The sequence below is a fragment of the Magallana gigas genome, chromosome 1, assembly GCF_963853765.1.
Source record: "Magallana gigas chromosome 1, xbMagGiga1.1, whole genome shotgun sequence".
NCBI lineage: Eukaryota > Metazoa > Mollusca > Bivalvia > Ostreida > Ostreidae > Magallana > Magallana gigas.
Window position 1 is genome coordinate 73,329,645 of NC_088853.1, and position 20,509 is coordinate 73,350,153.

The 20,509-nt window shown below is 33.6% G+C and overlaps 1 protein-coding gene across 2 annotated transcripts; it reads right to left on the bottom strand.

The window, feature by feature from the left end:
* Positions 1-3,148: 3,148 nt before the first annotated feature.
* LOC105336444 (microfibril-associated glycoprotein 4) lies at positions 3,149-19,118 on the bottom strand. 2 transcript variants are annotated; one of them, XM_066074929.1, is made up of 8 exons: positions 18,988-19,118; positions 15,145-15,359; positions 14,874-14,961; positions 13,813-13,952; positions 4,957-5,053; positions 4,602-4,657; positions 4,493-4,571; positions 3,149-4,242 (listed from the first exon to the last, which is right to left on the bottom strand). In XM_066074929.1, exons 2-8 carry the CDS (start codon positions 15,304-15,306, stop codon positions 3,974-3,976), a joined length of 891 nt encoding a protein of 296 aa, XP_065931001.1. In that variant the 5' UTR covers positions 15,307-15,359; positions 18,988-19,118; the 3' UTR covers positions 3,149-3,973. The 2 variants fall into 2 exon arrangements, with proteins under 2 accessions (XP_065931001.1, XP_065930998.1); XM_066074926.1 differs by having other exon boundaries at positions 4,493-4,657.
* Between the last annotated feature and the right edge of the window lie 1,391 nt (positions 19,119-20,509).

The following is a 20,509-nucleotide window of genomic DNA, read 5'->3' on the forward strand; positions in this document are numbered from 1 at the left end:
AGTTCATGTTACACTGGCATACAGATAATGTCACACTGGCATACAGTTAATGTCACACTGGCATACAGTTAATGTCACTCTATCATACTATTAATGTCACACTGTCATACAGTTAATGTCACACATGTATGCTATTAATGTCACACTAGCATGCAGTTAATGTCACATTGGCATACAGTTGATGTTACACTGGCATACAGTTGATGTTACATTGGTATGCAATTAATGTCACACTGGCATCCAGTTAATGTCATACTGGTATGCAATTCATGTCACACTGGCATACAATTAATGTCACACTGGAATACAGTTCATGTCACACTGGCATACAGTTCATGTCACACTGGCATACAATTAATATCACACTGGGTTACAGTTAATGTCACACTGTCATACGGTTAATGTCACATTTGGTTACAGGTAATGTCACACTGGCATATAGTTGATGTCACACTGGCATACAGTTAATGTCACACTGACACAGCTTAATGTCACACTGTCATACAGTTAATGTCACACTGGCTTACAGTTGATGTCAAAGAACATAAAAGAGGACATTGTTGGTTGCTATTTCTACAAAGCAGAGTATGTTTGTGTGAATTTCTTTTTTTTTCTTTTAAATTGTATAGTAAATTGCAAACTATAGTTATACTTTGATGTCCTTGGCGTAGTCAGAGGTACCGGACGCTTTGGTTTGATGTCTGTTAGGAAATGAAATAATAATGATGTAATTTAGTAGGCGATCAGTCAATATATTAACATCTTCTAGCGTGTGTGTAATAGAAGTACGAATCAACTTTGTACTGAAAAGTCAAATACATTTTTAAAAAAATATCCATTCGTGATTTTGCTGGAAACTATATAAATCTACGTAATAAGGAATCATTCTTTGAATATGATGCGATGAATAAACGTGCTTCAGCGTGATGAAGTCTGTCTCCCTTGTTCGTATTCGATTACATTTTAATACCTAATCAAAGTACTGCAGTACATTGTACTGACGGAAGTTGATTTTAATGGTTATTTTTTATGCCAAAAACATGTATGTTATTTTGCTTGACAAGTAGTTCCTTAGCTGTATATGAATAATATTGCACACATTTTTTTTTCGAATATGAATTTTGGGCTTTTCCAAGAAGAATCCCGAGCTAGGTGTATAGATGAAGAAATGAAGAAAAATAACCTACATAAATCATATTTCAGGATAAAATTAACGCCATCTAACTTTACGATATGCATTGCATTTTTATCAGTAATCGAAATATTTTTAAATAATTGTACCCAAGCAATAGTGCACTTTGGCGTAAGAACATACGACCACAAAAATATATAAATTTTTCGTACCATTTAAAATCAGACTTTTATCGAGGTATTTATAAATAAGTTTCCTTGAAAAACATTGCTACTAAATACATTGCATCAAATTTATATACTAGTTTTAAATACTTAGTTTTGTCAGTAGTGGTGAGTGAATATGGAATTTTAATTATGATTTTGAAATAGATTAATCTACCCATGGAACCATGCTCATTTTCAGGTCAGGTCAAAATTTCAGGTCTTTCGTATTTCTGCACAAATAATTAATAAGGATGTAAAATTCCATGGATGTAATTTTCAAACACATTTCACATAGAAAATGATGAACGCCCACACATAATCATCTAATTTGACGCAGAAAATAGAAACGTATCATTTATATAAAATTCCAGGTCAGCTTAAATGTTCAAGTCAATTCAAATTTTCAAGTTTTTCATATATTTGCATAAATAAGTCATATCGATGCCATTTCATGATACTTTTCTATCACAGTTCATATGGAAATAATCACTCAAACAAAGTAATTTTCTTTGACGCAATACAAAACTGTATCATTTATTTAAAGTTTCAAGACATTCAGGTCTTTAGTGTTTCAAGTCTTTAGTACATGTATTACAGGTTTCACTGTTTCACTTCCGGTTTGCCAGAGTGACTGCATAGAGGAGTTGATTAAAATCAACTACCTAACAATGATTCCTTATTTCGTAAATAACAGCCAGCAACTCGAAAATGCTTAAAACTTGTAGAAGGTGAACTCGTAAATAAATTTTAAAGTACTGTGGTTTCATCAATATTCGTTGAATACCAATTTTCTTGGATTTCGTTGTTAAGTTGATCCATGAAATTTAATGTTCATTGAAGTGCTATTTCTGTTTACATTTTGTATTGATATGGTCATTGGCCACGAATTTACGTATCCTTGAAACTGTGATTTTCACTTTATCCACGAAAATTGATACCCTTGAATATTACTAAAACCACAGTATATGATTATTTATGTTGTATAAGGACGATTCAATTATGGTAAATTAGTGTCCATGTCCGAACACACGCGATAACCGTGGAATATTAATGTCTTTCTCAAAAAATAAAAGGTAGGAGTCATAGATTAGTGTCTATGTCGAAGCACACGATGTAAGAATGGTAAATCAGTGTCCATATCCAAACACTAAAGGTAAGAGTGATAGATTAGTTATAGCTTAATCATAAAGTCTATATTCTATTATTAGGAAGAGATTTGTTAGCTTTGAAATTTAAGCTCTAAATGTTCCCTCATGATCATCACAGGAAGACATATCCAATCTAAACTGTTGGTCATAAGTGAAAAGGTATATAATCCCATGTAAAATGATATTTGACAAATTTTGATTAAGATTTAGAATTTGACATCAGACATGTACTGGTCGAGTTGAGTTTGTAAATTTGTAAGACCTATACAATCACGCTATAAATAAAACTGTTTGTAAAACACCTATTGGACTTAGTGTTTTTTAAGGTTAAACTTCAATGTGAATAAGAAGATAGTAGTCGTACAAAACCTTGAGGTTCTGAGTTTTGTAAATCTCATTTGCTATTAAGGAAAATACGTTCACTATCTACGGTCATTTTTAATGTTTTTAAGGTAGTTTTTTTTGTTTTCTTAACCTAGCAGCGCGTGAAAGAAGGCATAAGGAAGTTACAGCTGTACAGTGAACATATTATGTGTTTTGCACATACACTGTATAAAAAATACCTTTTGTTTAAATATTTAGACAAAAACAAAAACAAAAAACAAAAACACGATTAACGCATAAAAGAGTTTATTATCTTAATTTGCACTACAACGCCGAAGACAACGTACACTTTTCCTTTTTTTTCCTTTTATGTTCACTTCGTCGAAAAAGTTATTTATCATAACATATAAACAGTATTACTAAATTACACCATTAGAATTATAACATGTAACCAACAATATAAACACCGTTACAATCACATATACTGGGTTAGCTTCACAGTCCTGTATTTTAAACGTGGCTGGATATTGTCCATAATTGTTATTAAACACGTGATCGTGAGTGACGTAGTCGGACTGAACCATTTTTCCGTGTGTTATGTCGAATGCAAGAGGGGCGCATGATTTGTCGATAAGCATGTCTATGCATATAGCAGTTTGAGTCACTTTATAACACAGACACGGAACACAGACCGTGGAGAGTAATGTTCAGGGCATTCGATATTTCTAAACATAACTTTGCCAGCATTCAGGAAACTTATCTGTGTTGTTCACTCAGGTATGACCGTGGACAGAAAGTTTAGGTACCCTATACTTATTTCTTACGATAACTTTAAACGCCTTTAGTATTTGTATTTTTCTTTTCCTGTAACTCGTATCTTTCTGCTGTAGACATTGCTTTGCTAAAGTGAATGAAATGTGTTGAGCGGAAGTGAGATTCCGGAAGTGGAATCCTGTTGATTAAAACTTTGTTTCCTTGCTACCATGCATATGTAGTTTTAATTAATATTATACATAAATTGTAATAAAATTCCTATTTCATAAATCGAATGACAACAAGAATCCAAACAACCTGAAACCTAATCATCGTATCAAAATCTGTTAATTATACATAATTAGTTAAATAGAAAAACAATCTCCATTATTGATGATGCTATCCAGTGTCTAGGCAACTCGTCTTACCATTAAGCGAGTTGACTTAAGCGAATAGTACCTACTCCGCCATGGATGATACGTTACTCCTTGATTGTTAAGAGTGGTTTCCCCTACCAGATACAGGCCGTTAGGGTTCGCACAGTTACAGGAGCTGTGCCACCATCCAGATGTCGATTTGGCGGCACAGTTACGTGTAAGAAGATCATTGTCTTGATCCCATGTGGAAAAATTCATGTTATTAATAACCTTAGCAATGGTTGCATTTGTGAAACAGTCCCCTGCAAAAACATAAATACATTAAAAAAAACCTTTTTTAAACTCAAAAACGAATCGGCTAAGTGATCAATACTTTTTTTATATTATTCTTTGTTTGAATATTACATCTCAATACGTTATTATAAGGGAAAAAATATATGACTTGAATTACATAATTCGAGTTTAAAATGAATGTATCGACACTTAATGTAAACAAGGAGCATAACAACTTGAATCGAACAAAGTTTGACGCATGAAAGACATAAATCTCACCAACGTTCCCAGAAAACCCTGTCAACGTGACTGTGTACTTGCTAGACTCGTCTCCTACGTTAAAACTGGTGTACTTGACGTAACGTGTCTGGTTGTCAAAGTCCTCCATGTCCATCCTCATCTCATACGTCCCCTGACTCAGCAGGTGGTGTAGTTTTTCGTTACCTGTAATAGCAGCGGGAAAAAAAACTAAAAAACTTTGAAATCAGGATAGCTCTTTCTTTGTCAATGACACCAATTGCAATAAAACTATTTTGTTTAACCCTGCACCCTTTTTAACCTAGATATAAATTAAATAACTTATGTAAAACGTTGTTGTAAATAGCGTGTACAATAATTTTTGTAAACATTGTGTACATTTATTTTCTTAAAAATTGTCCAGACTTTTAAAACAAACCAGTTAAAAAATGTAAAAAAAAGATCTTCATAATTAATTTGAATATAAAACAAAGTAAGAACAATACCGAGCCAAAACTCAGATCTCAATTTTCCAAATCCGTTCTTGTACTCCGTCCATGTTCTATAAAAATCCTCAGAACCATCCTGTCGTTTCTGAAACATCTTGAAAAGAATAAATGGTGATTGATACAATATCGAGGCAAAATAACATAGAATATGTGTGTGCTAAACATTATTAGACATTGTGCTACATTTTTGAAATACACAATATTTTTTCTTTGATTTACCTGGATTTTTTTAATACACTTTTCTCTAAGAAACAAAACGTATTTGGTGTAACCAAAATTAAAGTATTAATGTGTTAGTAAAAGTATAACTATCAATAATAATGATAACTAGACTCTTGTTGCAAAAGCAACAAAAAGGTCTTCCGTTTTGATATACATGAATCAATTTAACCGTAGTAGACATTGCTTCTCTTACATAGAGAAAATAGTTGATATGATAATTATTGTGAATTATATATCCAGACGTTACTTCCATGTAAAACAACGAGATTGAAAAAGAAATCAATTTTTGAAGTACTCTCTGTGACGACCGGAAGTACAGCCGAACTAAACAAAACAGGTTAAACATTTGTACAATCATAAGTCAATCTTTCCACAAAGTTTGGTTGTTAACGTTTCTGTCAAGTCTGAAATATCTTTGAAACAATAGTTTTTGTCTGGAGACGGGAAACGGACCAACGGAAGTGATTAATAAAAAAGGTGGTATTTTTCGTACATTTGCTTAGAGTGCATCACTGTTTATCAGGCTAGATGAAACACCCAAGAAATTCAGTTAAACTTGTTAAAAATGTGATTTATTCGAATCCTTCCGGTGAAAACCGGAAGTGACAGTTGATAAAATAGAACCCGCTAAACATATCATCAATCAAATGTCTATCATTCATGAAACCTTTGTGTCTCAATCACTTACAGTGGCAAAAATCTTGCGGGCATCAAATTTGTAAAAAGGAAAGCTACATAGAGATATTTGAGATATCTCACCGGAAGTAACAGTTATTTAAAAATTTAACATTATAAGGATGACACATCTAAGATTGTATACTGATATATTCATTCCATGTAAAAGAAATAAATAAAGAAAAAACATAATTTTTGTAGTGCTTCCGGTGACGACCGGAAGTTACGCCGAACAAAATAAAATAGTTTAAAAACATGTACATATAAAGGTCTATCATCCCACAAAGTTTGGTTGTTCAAGTCGACATCGTTTATGAGATCTCGTCGAAATAAGGTTGTTTGTCTCAGGACAGGAAACGGACAAACGGAAGTTCTCAATGTAAATTGTAATAAATATTTCTTGTATACTTGCATTTTGTACACTATTGTTCATCGAGCTCACTACAAATATCAAAGGAAGACAGTTAAACTGATAAAAAGTTCGATTTGTTTGAACTCCTCTTGTGTGGACCGGAAGTGACGGAAGACAAAAGGACACCAGTTAAACACATCTTCAATAAAATGTCTATCATCCATGAACGTTTTTTGCTTTGATCACTTATAGTTTCTGAGAACTCGTTTGTACAAAATGTGTTTCAAAAGAGCTACCTGAGATATTTGAGATATCTCACCGGAAGTAGAATTTTTTTGTTGATATAACATTGCATTGATAACCTATGTATAGATTTATACTTATGTATCTATTCTATGGCAAAAGAATTTAATGTGTAAAAGTAGTTATCTTTGAAGTGCTTCCGGTGACGACCGGAAGTTACGCCGAACAAAACAGAATAATGTAAACACATGTACGTACATAGGCCTATCACCCAACAAAGTTTTATTGTTCAAGTCGTCACCGTTTTTGAGATCTCATCGATATAAGGTTTTTTGTCTCGGGACAGGAAACGGACAAACGGAAGTGCTTTATGAAATTAAAAATTTTTATATCTTGTTACTTTCCTATTTTACATTATTTTTCATCGAAGAAGCTAAAACTATCAAATAAAAACAGTTTAACGGATAAACAGTTTGATTTGTTTGAACTCTTCCGCGGTGGACCGGAAGTGACGGAAGACAAAATGAAACTGTTTAAACACATCTTCAATCAAATGTCTATGATTAGTGAAAGTTTCGTGTCTTGATCACGTACAGTACCTGAGAACTTACGGGTACAAAATATGTTTTAAAAAAGCTTTTTGAGATAATCGAGATATCTCACCGGAAGTAGATTTTTTTTGTTTATTCAACATTGTATAGATGACATATGTAAGGATCTATACCAATATCTTTATTCTATGGAAAATAAATTTAAAATGTAAAAACCAATTCTTTAAAAGAGCTTCCAGTGAGGACCGGAAGTTACGCCGAACAAAACAAAAATGTTTAAACACATCTACAACTATAGGTCTATCATCCCTCAAAGTTTGGATGTTCAAATCTTTATCATTTCTGAGATCTCGATGTGACAAGCTTTTTGTCGCGGGACAGGAAACGGACGACAGGAAATGAATTTTCAAAAAATGAAAAAAACGCCTAGAGATATGATCATTTTCTATCAATCCTGAAAATTTCAAGTAAATCTATCCAGCCATCTCTGAGAAATCTTGTGGACAAAAACTGGGAAAAAAATAATAATAACTAGACTCTTGTTGCTATAGCAACAAAAAGGTCTTCCGTTCCTTATGTATTAATCTGTACAAAAAGTCCATTTCTCTTGTAAACAGAAAATGGATATAACATATATTGTAAAGGAATTCCAAAGAAATAAAAAAAAAAAACAAAGGACAAAATTTCAATTTTTGAGTACTTTCTGTGACGACCGGAAGTTACGCCGGATCATTTAGAACATAGTGAACATATCTTCATACATTGTTTTGTCTTTTCTCGAAGTGTTGATGTTCAAATTTTTGTAAGTTATAACATCTCTTTGAAAAAAGGTTTTTAGTCTCGGAATCAGAAACGAACAAACGGAAGTGATTTAAGAAATTAAAAGACGATGTTTTAGTACATTTACCTACGGTACGTTTATATTAAAACAATATTAAAACATTAAAAAATAATAAAACAATATTAAAACAAATCTAAAGTTAAAAAAAAAAACTTCTATTCTTTGAACGCTTCAAGTGAGAACCGGAAATGACGTACGACCAAATGAAACCCGTTAAACACATGTTCAATCAAATGTTAATTATACATATAAATTTTGTTTCTTGATCTCTCGCAGTTTCTGAGATCTCGTGGGTACTTTGTTTTTTAAAAAGAGGGCTACCTGAGATATTTGAGATGTCTCACCGGAAGTAGAACTTTTTGTTGTTTATTTATAATGTGTATATGACCTTTTGTATTTCTATAGCTTAAATGTTACTTCCATGCTAATTAACCAAATATTTTAAAAAAATCAAAATTGGGTGCACTTCCTGTGACGACCAGAAGTAACGCCGGATAAAACAAACTAATGTGAACCTATGTACATACATAGATGTATCATCCCACAATGTTCGGTTGTTCAAATTGTTACCGTTTTTAAGATCTCGACGAAATAAGGTTTTTTGTCTCGGGACAGGAAACGGACAAACGGAAGTGCTCAGTGTAAATTGTATTAAATATTTCTTGTAAACTTGCCTTTTGTACGTAATTGACAATAAAAAATACTTAAAATATCTAAGGAAAACAGTTAAACTTATAAACAGCTCGATTTGTTTGAACTCTTCCTGTGTGGACCGGAAGTGACGGAAGACCAAATGAAAGCGGTTAAACACATCTTCAATCAAATGTCTATCATTCATAAATGTTTCATGATTTGATCATTTATAGTTTCTGAGATCTCGGGGGTACAAAATGTGTTTTAAAAAAGCTACCTGAGATAATTGAGATATCTCACCGGAAGTAGAATTTTTTTGTTGATATAACATCGCATAGGTAACTTATGTATAGAATTATAGTTTCATGTTTATTCTATGGAAAAGAAATTTAATGCGTAGAAATAATTATTTTTGAAGTGCTTCCGGTGACGACCGGAAGTTACGACGAACAAAACAAAATAGTTTAAACACATCTACAGCTATAGGTCTATCATCCCACAAAGTTTGGGTGTTCAAAACTTTACCGTTTTTGAGATCTCGAGGTGACAAGCTTTTTCAACGCGGGACAGGAAACGCACGACCGGAAATGAATTTTTAAAAAATGAAAAAAACGCCTAGAGATATTATCATTGTCTTTCATTCCAGAAAATTTCAAAAATATCTATCTAGCCATCTCCGAGAAATCTTGTGGACAAAAAAAGGAAAAAAAAAAATAATAATAATAAAAAACCTTACAATCACTATAAGGTCTTCCGTTGGAAACGGAAGACCTTAATAACTAGACACTTGTTGCAAAAGCAACAAAAAGGTCTTCCGTTTTAATATACATGTATCAATTCAACTGTAAGACATTGCTTCTCTCACATAGAAAAAAAGAGGATATGATAATTATTGTGAATGATATATCCAGACGTTACTTCTAATAAAAACAACGGAATGAAAAAGAAAATCAATTTTTGAAGTAATTTTTGTGACGACCGGAAGTAACGCCGAGCTAAACAAAAATGTTAACCATTTGTACAATCATAAGTCAATCTTACTTAAAGTTTGGTTGTACACATCCCTGATCTCTTTGAAACAATATTTTTTGTCTCGGGACCGGAAACGGACGAACGGAAGTGATAAATGAAAACAAAAGATGGTTTTTCTCGTACATTTGCTTAACGAACATCACTGTTTATCAGGCTAGATGAAACACCAAAGAAACTCAGTTAAACTTGTTAAAAACAGGATTTGTCTGAACCCTTCCAGTAAGAACCGGAAGTGACAGTTGACAAAATTTAATCCGTTAAACACATCCCTAATCAAATTTCGATCAATCATGAAAGATTCGTGTCTCAATCACTTACAATGACAAAAATCTCGCGGACATCAAATTTGTAAAAAAAGAAAGCTACATAGAGATATTTGAGATATCTCACCGGAAGTAAAATTCATTTGCTAATTTAACATTGTATAGATGACATATGTAAGATTGTATAGTGATATTTTCATTTTATGTAAAATGAATAATATATGAAAAAAAACAAAAATTTTGAAGTACTTCCGGTGACGACCAGAAGTTACGCCGAACAAAACAAAATAGTGTTAACACATGTTCATACAGAAGTCTAATATCCCACAACGTTTGGTTGTTCAAGTCGTCACCACTTTTTAGATCTCGTCGAAATAAGGTTTTTGGTCTCGGGACAGGAAACGGACATGCGGAAGTGCTCAATGTAAATTGTATGAAATATTTCTTGTATACTTGCCTTTTGTACATTATTTTTCATTTATCAAACTAAAAATGCCAAAGGGAAACAGTAAAACTAAAGAACGGCTCGATTTGTTTGAACTCTTCCGGTGTGGACCGGAAGTGACGGAAGACAAAATGAAACCAGTTAAACACATCTTCAATCAAATGTCTATCATCTGTTAAAGTTTGGTGTCTTGATCACTTATAGTTTCTTAGATCTCGCGGGTACAAAATCTGTATTAAAAGAGCTACCTGAGATGATTGAGATATCTCACCGGAAGTAGAATTTTTTTGTTGATTTAACATCGCATAGATAACCTATGTATAGATTTATACTTATATATCTAATTTATGACAAATGAATTAAATGCGTAAAATTACTATTTTTGAAGTGCTTCCGGTGACGACCGGAAGTTACTACGAACAAAAAAAAATAGTTTAAACACATCTACATACACAGGTCTATCATCCCACAAAGTTTGGTTGTTCAATTCTTTACCGTTTTTGAGATCTCGGGGTGACAAGCTTTTTCGTCGCGGGACAGGAAACGGACGACAAGAAATAAATTTTGAAAAAATAAAAAAATCCTTCCTAGACTTTATCATTTCCTATTATTCCTGAAAATTTCAAGAAAATCTATCCAGTCATCTCTGAGAAAAACGTGGAAAAAAATAAGAATAATAATAATAAGAAACATTACAATCACTATAAGGTCTTCCGTTGGAAACGGAAGACCTTAATAATAACTAGACACTTGTTGCAAAAGCAACAAAAAGGTCTTCCGTTTTGATATACATGAATCAATTTAACTGTAAGACATTGCTTCTCTCACATAGAAAAAAAAGTGGATATGATAAATATTGTGAATTATCTCAATCACTTACAGTGACAAAAATCTCACGGACATCTAATTTGTAAAATGGAAAGCTACACAGAGACATTTGAGATATCTCACCGGAAGTAAAATTTATTTGCTAATTTAACATTATATAGATGACATATGTAAGATTATATACTGATATTTTCATTTTATGTAAAATGAATAAAATATGAAGAAAACAAAATTTTTGAAGTGCTTCCGGTGACGACCGGAAGTTACGCCGAACAAAGCAAAACAGTGTTAACACATGTTCATACATAGGTCTATCATCCCACAAAGTTTGGTTGTTCAAGTCGTCACCGTTTTTGAGATCTCGTCGAAATAAGGTTTTTTGTCTCGGGACAGGAAACGGACATGCGGAAGTGCTCAATGTAAATTGTATTAAACATTTCTTGTATACTTGCCTTTTGTACGTTATATTTCCTTATCTAGCTAAAAATGTCAAAGAAAAACAGTTAAACTGATTAACAGCTCGATTTGTTTGAACTCTTCCGGTGTGTACCGGAAGTGACGGAAGACAACATGAAACCAGTTAAACACATCTTCAATCAAATGTCTATCATCCACGAAAGTTCCGTGTCTTGATCACTTATAGTTTCTGAGATCTCGCGGGTACAAAATGTGTTTTAAAAAGGCTTCCTGAGATAATTGAGATATCTCACCGGAAGTAGAATTTTTTTGTTGATCTAACATTGCATAGATACGTTATGCATAGAATTATACTTATTTATTTAATTTACGGAAAATGAATTTAATGCGTAAAATAACTATTTTTGAAGTGCTTCCGGTGACAACCGGAAGTTACGACGAACAAAACAAAAGTGTTTAAACACATCTACATACACAGGTCTATCATCCTACAAAAATTGGTTGATCAAGTCTTTACCATCTTTGAGGTCTCGAGGTGACAAGGTTTTTCATTGCGGGACAGGAAACGGACGACCGGAAATGAATTTTTAAAAAATGAAAAAATCATTCCTACACTTTATCATTCTCTATTCTTCCTGAAAATTTCAAGAAAATCTATCCAGTCATCTCTGAGAAAATCGGGGAAAAAAATAATAATAATAACTAGACTCTTGTTGCTATAGCAACAAAAAGGTCTTCCGTTCCTCATGTATAAATCTGCACAAAAAATCCAGTTATCTTGTAATCAGAAAATGGATATAATGTATACATTTTGTCTTTCTTCAAAGTTTGGATGTTCAAGTTTTTGTTAGTTATAATATCCCGTTCAAAAAAGGTTTTTGTCTTGGGACCAGAAACGAACAAACGGAATTGTTTTAAGAAATGGAAAGTAGATATTTTAGTACATTTACCTACGGTACGTTACTGTTCATCACATTGAGTAAATGTTAAAAAAAAAGTTAAAAGTTTAAAAGTATTGCTTAAACGCTTCGAGTAATAACCTAATAACCGGAAGTGACGTAGGACCAAATGAAACTCGTTAAACACATGTTCAATCAATGTCCATTATATAAATAAGTTTTGTGTCTTGATCTATAACAGTTTCTGAGATCTTGAGGGTACTTTGTTTTTTTAAAAGAAGGCTACCTGAGATATTTGAGATGTCTCACCGGAAGTAGAACTTTTTTTTTGGAATGTGTGGATGACCTTTTGTATTTCCATTGCTAAAATGTTACTTCAATGCTAAATAACAAAAATATTTCTTAAAAATCAAAATTGGGTGTACTTCCTGTGACGACTGGAAGTTACGCCGGATAAAACAAAATAGTGTTAACACATGTACATACATAGGTCTATCATCCCACAAAGTTTGGTTGTTCAAGTCGTTACCGGTTTGAGATCTCGTCGAAATAGATTTTTGGTCTCTGGACAGGAAACGGGCAAACGGAAGTGTTCAATGTAAATTGTATCAAATATTTCTTGTATACTTGCCTTTTGTACATTATTTTTCATTTATCTAACTAAAAATATCAAAGGAAAACAGTTAAACTGATAAACAGCTCGATTTTTAACTCTTCCGGTGTGGACCGGAAGTGACGGAAGACAAAATGAAACTGGTTAAACACATCTTCAATCAAATGTCTATCATCCATGAAAGTTTCGTGTCTTGATCACTTTTAGTTTCTGAGATCTCGCGGGTACAAAATGTGTTTTAAAAAAGCTACCTGAGATGATTGAGATATCTCACGGGAAGTAGAATTTTTTTGGTGATTTGATATCGCATAGATAACATTTGCATAGATTTATACTTATATATTTATTCTATGGAAAAGAATTTGAATACGTAAAAACAATATTTTTTGAAGTGTTTCCGGTGACGACCGGAAGTTACGACGAACAAATCAGAATAGTTTAAACACATCTGCAGCTATTGGTCTATTATCCCACAAAGTTTGGATGTTCAAATCTTTACCATATTTGAGATCTGGAGGTGACAAGCATTTCGTCGCGGGACAGGAAACGGACGAACGGAAGTAAATTTAGAAAAACTCAAATAACAGACTTCTAGATCTTTTTCATTTCAATCATCACTAAAAATTTTATGAAAATCTATGTAGACATCTCTGAGATATTCACGATACAAAAAGGGGAAAAAAATAATAATAATAAGAAAGAAAGAAAAAACCTAACAATCACTATAAGGTCTTCCGTTGGAAACGGAAGACCTTAATAATAAAAAACCTTACAATCACTATAAGGTCTTCCGTTGGAAACGGAAGACCTTAATAATAATGATAATAAACTGCCTGTACTGTCCAGCCGCCGCCATCTGTATCCATGTCACAGAAAGCTGTCACGTGACCTAGGAACGATAGCTTTATTCTGTATAGTCCACTTGGTAGGCCACAGTTATTGTTGTGAAGGGATGTACAATCCGCCGGACTGTCATTATCTAAATAGTAATAATTCCATCTAAAGTGAACGAAAAAACAACTAATATTATTTTTTAAAGTATTTTTGTTTTTGTTTCTTAATGTAGAATATTGTTTTTATTTACATTTATTAAAGTATTCATTTATTTACATTTTAAGAGTATTACTCGAACCGTTAAAATGTCTGCATAATGTGGATACATGAATTAAGATTTTTAATGGACTGATAAGGATAGAAACAGTTGCTTATTTATCGAGTTTACATGAACCTGTATATCAAACAGCTGATTTTTTACTTTAAAGTTATCTCCCTTCTTCAAACATGTTTGCCCATTTATTATTTTGAATGTTAACAATAGACATTTCTACGACGAGATGAAAATCAGTACTTGGCACTTCATTTTCCCAAATTTACAAATTAGCTGTGAAGTTGGATGGTACATTAAACTCAATTTTTTTTTGTATTGTCACTCTACTTATATGGCAAAAGATAACGGGCAACGATTTACAAATTACCTACAACTGAATATTGGAATTAACTTTTACAGAAACGTGCACCATTTTTTTTGGGGGGGGGGGGGGGGGTGGTGGGGGAGGGGGTATAAAAAAAATATCAAATTATTAATAGACAAATCCACAAAAAATCCCAGGAATCTTTCTCGTTTAAATGAGTTTAACTTTGCCATTTGACGGCAAAAAAATAATAATTCCGTTGTACTTTTTGATTGCTTCACAGGATGGGGTACCTCAAACCTTAAAGGAATGAATTAAATTCAAAGAGATTTTATCAACGGGCGCCAAAATGTCTTGTTGCATAAAGGGATTTTATTGGTTTTGAATTCTTAACCTTTAGGTAGACCCCGCTAAAGGAAAACTTTTGCAAAGTGTGGATTTAAGTATTTCATGTGTTTTTACTTTCTAAATAGAAATAACTAACCCACCTTTAATACAATGGTTCTTCTTACTGGAAAGCGTAACACACATTTCGTCAGCAGAGCACGACACACATTCCTGTGTGATATTGGCACTCTGTAGATGTGTCAGGGTAGAATTAGATATGGAATGAAAAATAAATATATCATTTGATTACAAAAATGAAGAAAAAAACAAGGACACAGACAGACAGACAGACAGACAGACAGACAGACAGACAGACAGACGGACAGACAGACGGGCAGAGACGGGCAGACAGATGGATAACATGGAAACTACCTGATCTAGTTCAATTCTAACATAGCCGGGTTTTGGTTCCGTTTCGTTGATGGCCGACACAAGTTCACACAGCAGTTCCTGTTTCAGGTAGTTGACTCCACGACACAGCTTGGGCCTGTGTCTACATTCCCGGACACATTGCTGCTGACCAATGATCCCCATCACCCGGACAACGGGACCAATATACCTCTCACCGTGAACACTCGCAGATGTAACTGTGACGTAAAATGATAATAAACAAATCGGCAGCGTTGTTAGAGTCATTCTATACAAAGTTCTTCTGATCAGAGAATGAGGAGTCATTTTATCCTTGTGCAATAAATTGTACTGTGTGATATTGCTCAGGAATACTGAGTGTTGGCTACAGCCTAGTTCGCTCTCTCTGGTTATAAGTCCTGATACTCTCAATATTACCGATGCAAATCTAAATGGATTTTAATGCTATGAACTTCGTGCTTTATATCTATTTAAAAGAAATTGAAAATTATCTATAGTCAGTGACTACGACAAGTCGGGAATATAAGATTAAACGAGCGGAAATACACTTCAAACAATAGTTAACGTCATGAACAGGATGTGATGTTTTATTTCAAATACCATGTTTTCTTCAATTCCAATATATTTTTACCCCCCCCCCCCCTCCCCTCGTCACACTCCAGCCCTAAAATGAGTTGCTAAAGACTGTTTTAGAGTTTTTTTCAGAAATCATCAGCAGTGCAAATTGCACTCTCTAAATAATTCCGATGCAATTTCAAATGAAGTTCAAAGCTATGAACTCCGTGCCTTATATATCATTAAAGATTTCAGAAATTGTCTGTATTTATGGACAATGACAAGTCGGGAATATAAGATTTCCCGAACGGAATAACAGTTCAAATAACAATTTACGTCGTGATCAGGATGCGATGTTTTATTTATTTTTCTCTATTCTCTTTGAAGTCAGTGATACAACACTTCTCATTGATTGACCCCCACCACCACTACAGCCCTGAAATGAGTTGCTATAGACTGTTTTTGGACTTTTAGTCAGAAATAATGAACAGTGCAAAGTTAAGATAAGATTTACTAGCGGTCATACACAATAAAATAGCAAACGTTCTCTTTTTTATGGGATGACTTGAAATCTTCATAGAACATTACCAAAATATTGTTTGGCCACCAATTCCTTTGTTATGTCAAGTGTCATTTCTTATCTTTCGATAACTCTGACTAGATTAAAATTTAGATATAAATGACAAATTTAGGAGGTTGTCACCTGAAATACTTGTAATGTCAATTATCCGAAAACAAACATAGATATCAAGATGGAGATCTTATATGTTCATATATTTTATTGTGATCTATGTCACAGCCCATTTTGTTTGGAAATATGGGCCCCAAGCAGATAATTCTCCTTAAAAAATTGCTTAAATTTGGCATGGATTTTTGAAGGAAAAAAAATTAATATTAATAGTTATTATTATTATCATTATTATACTAACTATTATTTAGTTATGATTTTAATACAGTATGAAGTTAAACACATGTATATACATGTACTATAAAAGCTATATCCAAATCCAATTTTTTAAAAAAACATTGCTTTACTGATGGCTTCAAATGTCAGTATAACAAATAAAACAGCAATTGTAAAGATTCTTACAAAACTTTGGAGAAGTCAATTTCAATCTAATGAACTGTCGATAAATATGTAATTTTAAACTGCTTGATTTTAAACGAGAAAAGAACGCATTTGTTTTTAAGAGTGTTTACGCTCATTGACTTCTGATAACCGATAATGATCTAACTAGAGCGCTGGGACAAAGATGAATGGCGAACAGTTTATGTGGAAGGGCATGATAGCTGGATTACCGATAATGATCTAACTAGAGCGCTGGGACAAAGATGAATGGCGTACAGTTTATGTGGAAGGGCATGATAGCTGGATTACCGATAATGATCTAACTAGAGCGCTGGGACAAAGGTGAATGGCATACAGTTTATGTGGAAGGGCATGATAGCTGGATTATCGATAATGATCTAACTAGAGCGCTGGGACAAAGATGAATGGCATACAGTATATGTGGAAGGGTATGATAGCTGGATTACCGATAATGATCTAACTAGAGCGCTGGGACAAAGATGAATGGCGTACAGTTTATGTGGAAGGGTATGATAGCTGGCATTACCGATAATGATCTAATTAGAGCGCTGGGACAAAGATGAATGGCATACAGTTTATGTGGAAGGGTATGATAGCTGGATTACCGATAATGATCTAACTAGAGCGCTGGGACAAAGATGAATGGCGTACAGTTTATGTGGAAGGGTATGATAGCTGGCATTACCGATAATGATCTAACTAGAGCGCTGGGACAACGATGAATGGCATACAGTTTCTGTGGAAGGGCATGATAGCTGGATTATCGATAATGATCTAACTAGAGCGCTGGGACAAAGATGAATGGCGTACAGTTTATGTGGAAGGGTATGATAGCTGGATTACCGATAATGATCTAACTAGAGCGCTGGGACAAAGATAAATGGCATACAGTTTATGTGGAAGGGCATGATAGCTGGATTATCGATAATGATCTAACTAGAGCGCTGGGACAAAGATGAATGGCGTACAGTTTATGTGGAAGGGTATGATAGCTGGATTACCGATAATGATCTAACTAGAGCGCTGGGACAAAGATAAATGGCATACAGTTTATGTGGAAGGGTATGATAGCTGGATTATCGATACTAATCTAACTAGAGCGCTGGGACAAAGATTAATGGCGTACAGTTTATGTGGAAGGGTATGATAGCTGGATTACCGATAATGATCTAACTAGAGCTCTGGGACAAAGATGAGAGGCATACAGTTTATGTGGAAGGGCATGATAGCTGGCATTGCTCTGTGGCATGTCGACAGAGAAAAGAAAGTTTGGGTGACTTTTGTTGAAATTGTGTAATAACTTGCAAGTTATAGATGTACCTTGATGTCCCTGGAAATGCTTAGTCAGAGGTACCGGACGCTTTATTTAATTATCAGTTAGGAAATTTGTAAGGCATGATTATATTAAATAAACAGTATACTAGTATGTTTATGTAATTAGTAATTTATAATTTAATTATATTTGTTTTCTTGTTTTGTACAGGCAAAGACACTTAAATAAACAAAAATTGTTGAAGTTTATCTAATGCTATTACAGACTGGTTAAAATATGTATCAGATCTTTTGCATTTGTATTATATACATTTTCAGTTGTATTGTATAATTTTCTACTTGAAATGTATAATTTTCCATTTGTATTCTATGATTTTCCATTTAGTTAATGGATTATTGATTAAGGTGTTATTTGCTTCATCAGTAAATAAATAACACGCATGGTCCTAGTAACCCTCTTTCTCTCTCTCTCTCTTTCTCTCTCTCTCTCTCTCTCTCTCAATTAAAATGAACAAACGATTTTTAAAATGTTGATTACATATAAAGAAATGGTGTATATTTTACTAATTTGCATAGAAGTGGCGTCATCATGCCTTACGTGACCTAATGTACAGAGAGTATCTCTTGCTTTTCGGAGATTAACGGAGACAGCCGAGTATCTGGTTGAACGAGACTAGAGTTCATTATTGCTTTGATCCATACAACTTTTGGAATATTTCGAATACTGATTTAATAGTTTGATGGAATTAATTCTATCTTCGTACCAATTGTGTTCCTTTGTTGGCAGATCTATTTTTGTGTTCTTATGAAGCAGAATTTATTCAAAAACTTGTACGTGAAAAAAAATAACTCACCGCGTTACCCTCAAATAAACATTCAGGTATATCGACGACGTATTATCAATTAACAATTGTTATTTCCATACTTACATGTACGTCGACTTCATATATCCTAATAAAGATACTATAGAGTCTGCGTCATTTGCTTCATATTTGGATATTTTACTGGAAATGGACATTGATGGTAGCCTAATATCAAAACTTCATGTAAACGCGATGACTTTAAGTTTTCTATAGTCAGCTTTCCTTACCTATGTAGCAATATGCCTTCATCGCCTGTATATGGTGTTTTTGTCTTTAGATTGATTTGATATGCAAGGGCATGCTCTTCGTATGAACAGTTTCTAAGGCCATGTAAGCTACTGACAAACACATTGATAAAACAAGACTATCAACAGTCTCGTTTGAAGTCATCTTTTTGTAAGTTCTATGGTCGATACAACGGCCTTGTCAGCAAATACAATCTTCCACTGGGTCACATGCTGACAAACCTTTTCCGTACTATTTGTTATACCATAATTAATCACCTAATTGTCTACAGACTTTTCCGGGGGGGGGGGGGGTTCGATTACGACAAAGAGGACACGGCGGGTGTGACCGGTCAGCAGAGGATCCTCACTCCTCCTAGGCACCTGATCTTACCTCTATCTATTTGGAGGTCCGCGTTGCTCTGCTTTGAATTTGTATTTCGTTTTACTGATTTTTGAGATGGTTGACGGTTTGTTATTGTCATGTTTTTCATTCAAACACACGGGGTTTGCTCAATATTCTTGTCGGAAAACACCAAAACCAAAAATTCATGTCATGAAAAATGTGCGTAATCCAATTACAGACAAGAAACTACTTGCCATGCAAAATAACATATCGCTGATTTTAAAAAAAATAATAATGGATGAAATAAACCTCCTTACTTCGTACTTCAGTACTTTGATATTGAATCATTCTTGCAGATTTCTATAAGAATGATCATTATAAATTTAATGAGATTTTTCAGGTTATATTTCTATTTTGTTCCAAGCTTTTTTTTTAACTGTTTATTTATTTACTCATTTTCGCCGGTATAGTCCTATTTTTAGATAATCAAATGGTTGAATAGGGAGGCATTTAAAGTTAATTTAAAGTGTAAATCACTGATTGTGGTGACAAAAACATACACAGATAATCTATGCATCGCCCTTATACGTGTTCTCATTCAGAAAATGAAAGTTGTCACAATCAATAGATTTATTTATGCTTACAATTTTCCTGTAGGGTACCTCTGATTTTATTCTATGGTCATATCCTTTTTGGTGCCTCATATTTTGTCATTTCAGGTATTGGTCAATATTGGACTATACTCGGACGGTTCTATTTGTTTACTGTGATACTATAAATACCCATGTTTTTGGTAAGTGAGCCGGGGGTCCATTAGCATGCAATGCAGTAGCAGCACGATGTATAGCTAGGCGTATTTTTACGGTAACCAATCTCCATTAGGGGTAAGTTCGTTTTTCCTTATACTTTAGTCTTGTTTGTAATATTTAAGACTTTAGGTAACTGTTCTTATACGTGTTCGATAGTATTTTCGGGTTAACGTTTTACATACTTGTTTATTTACCGTAGCGTTATGGTG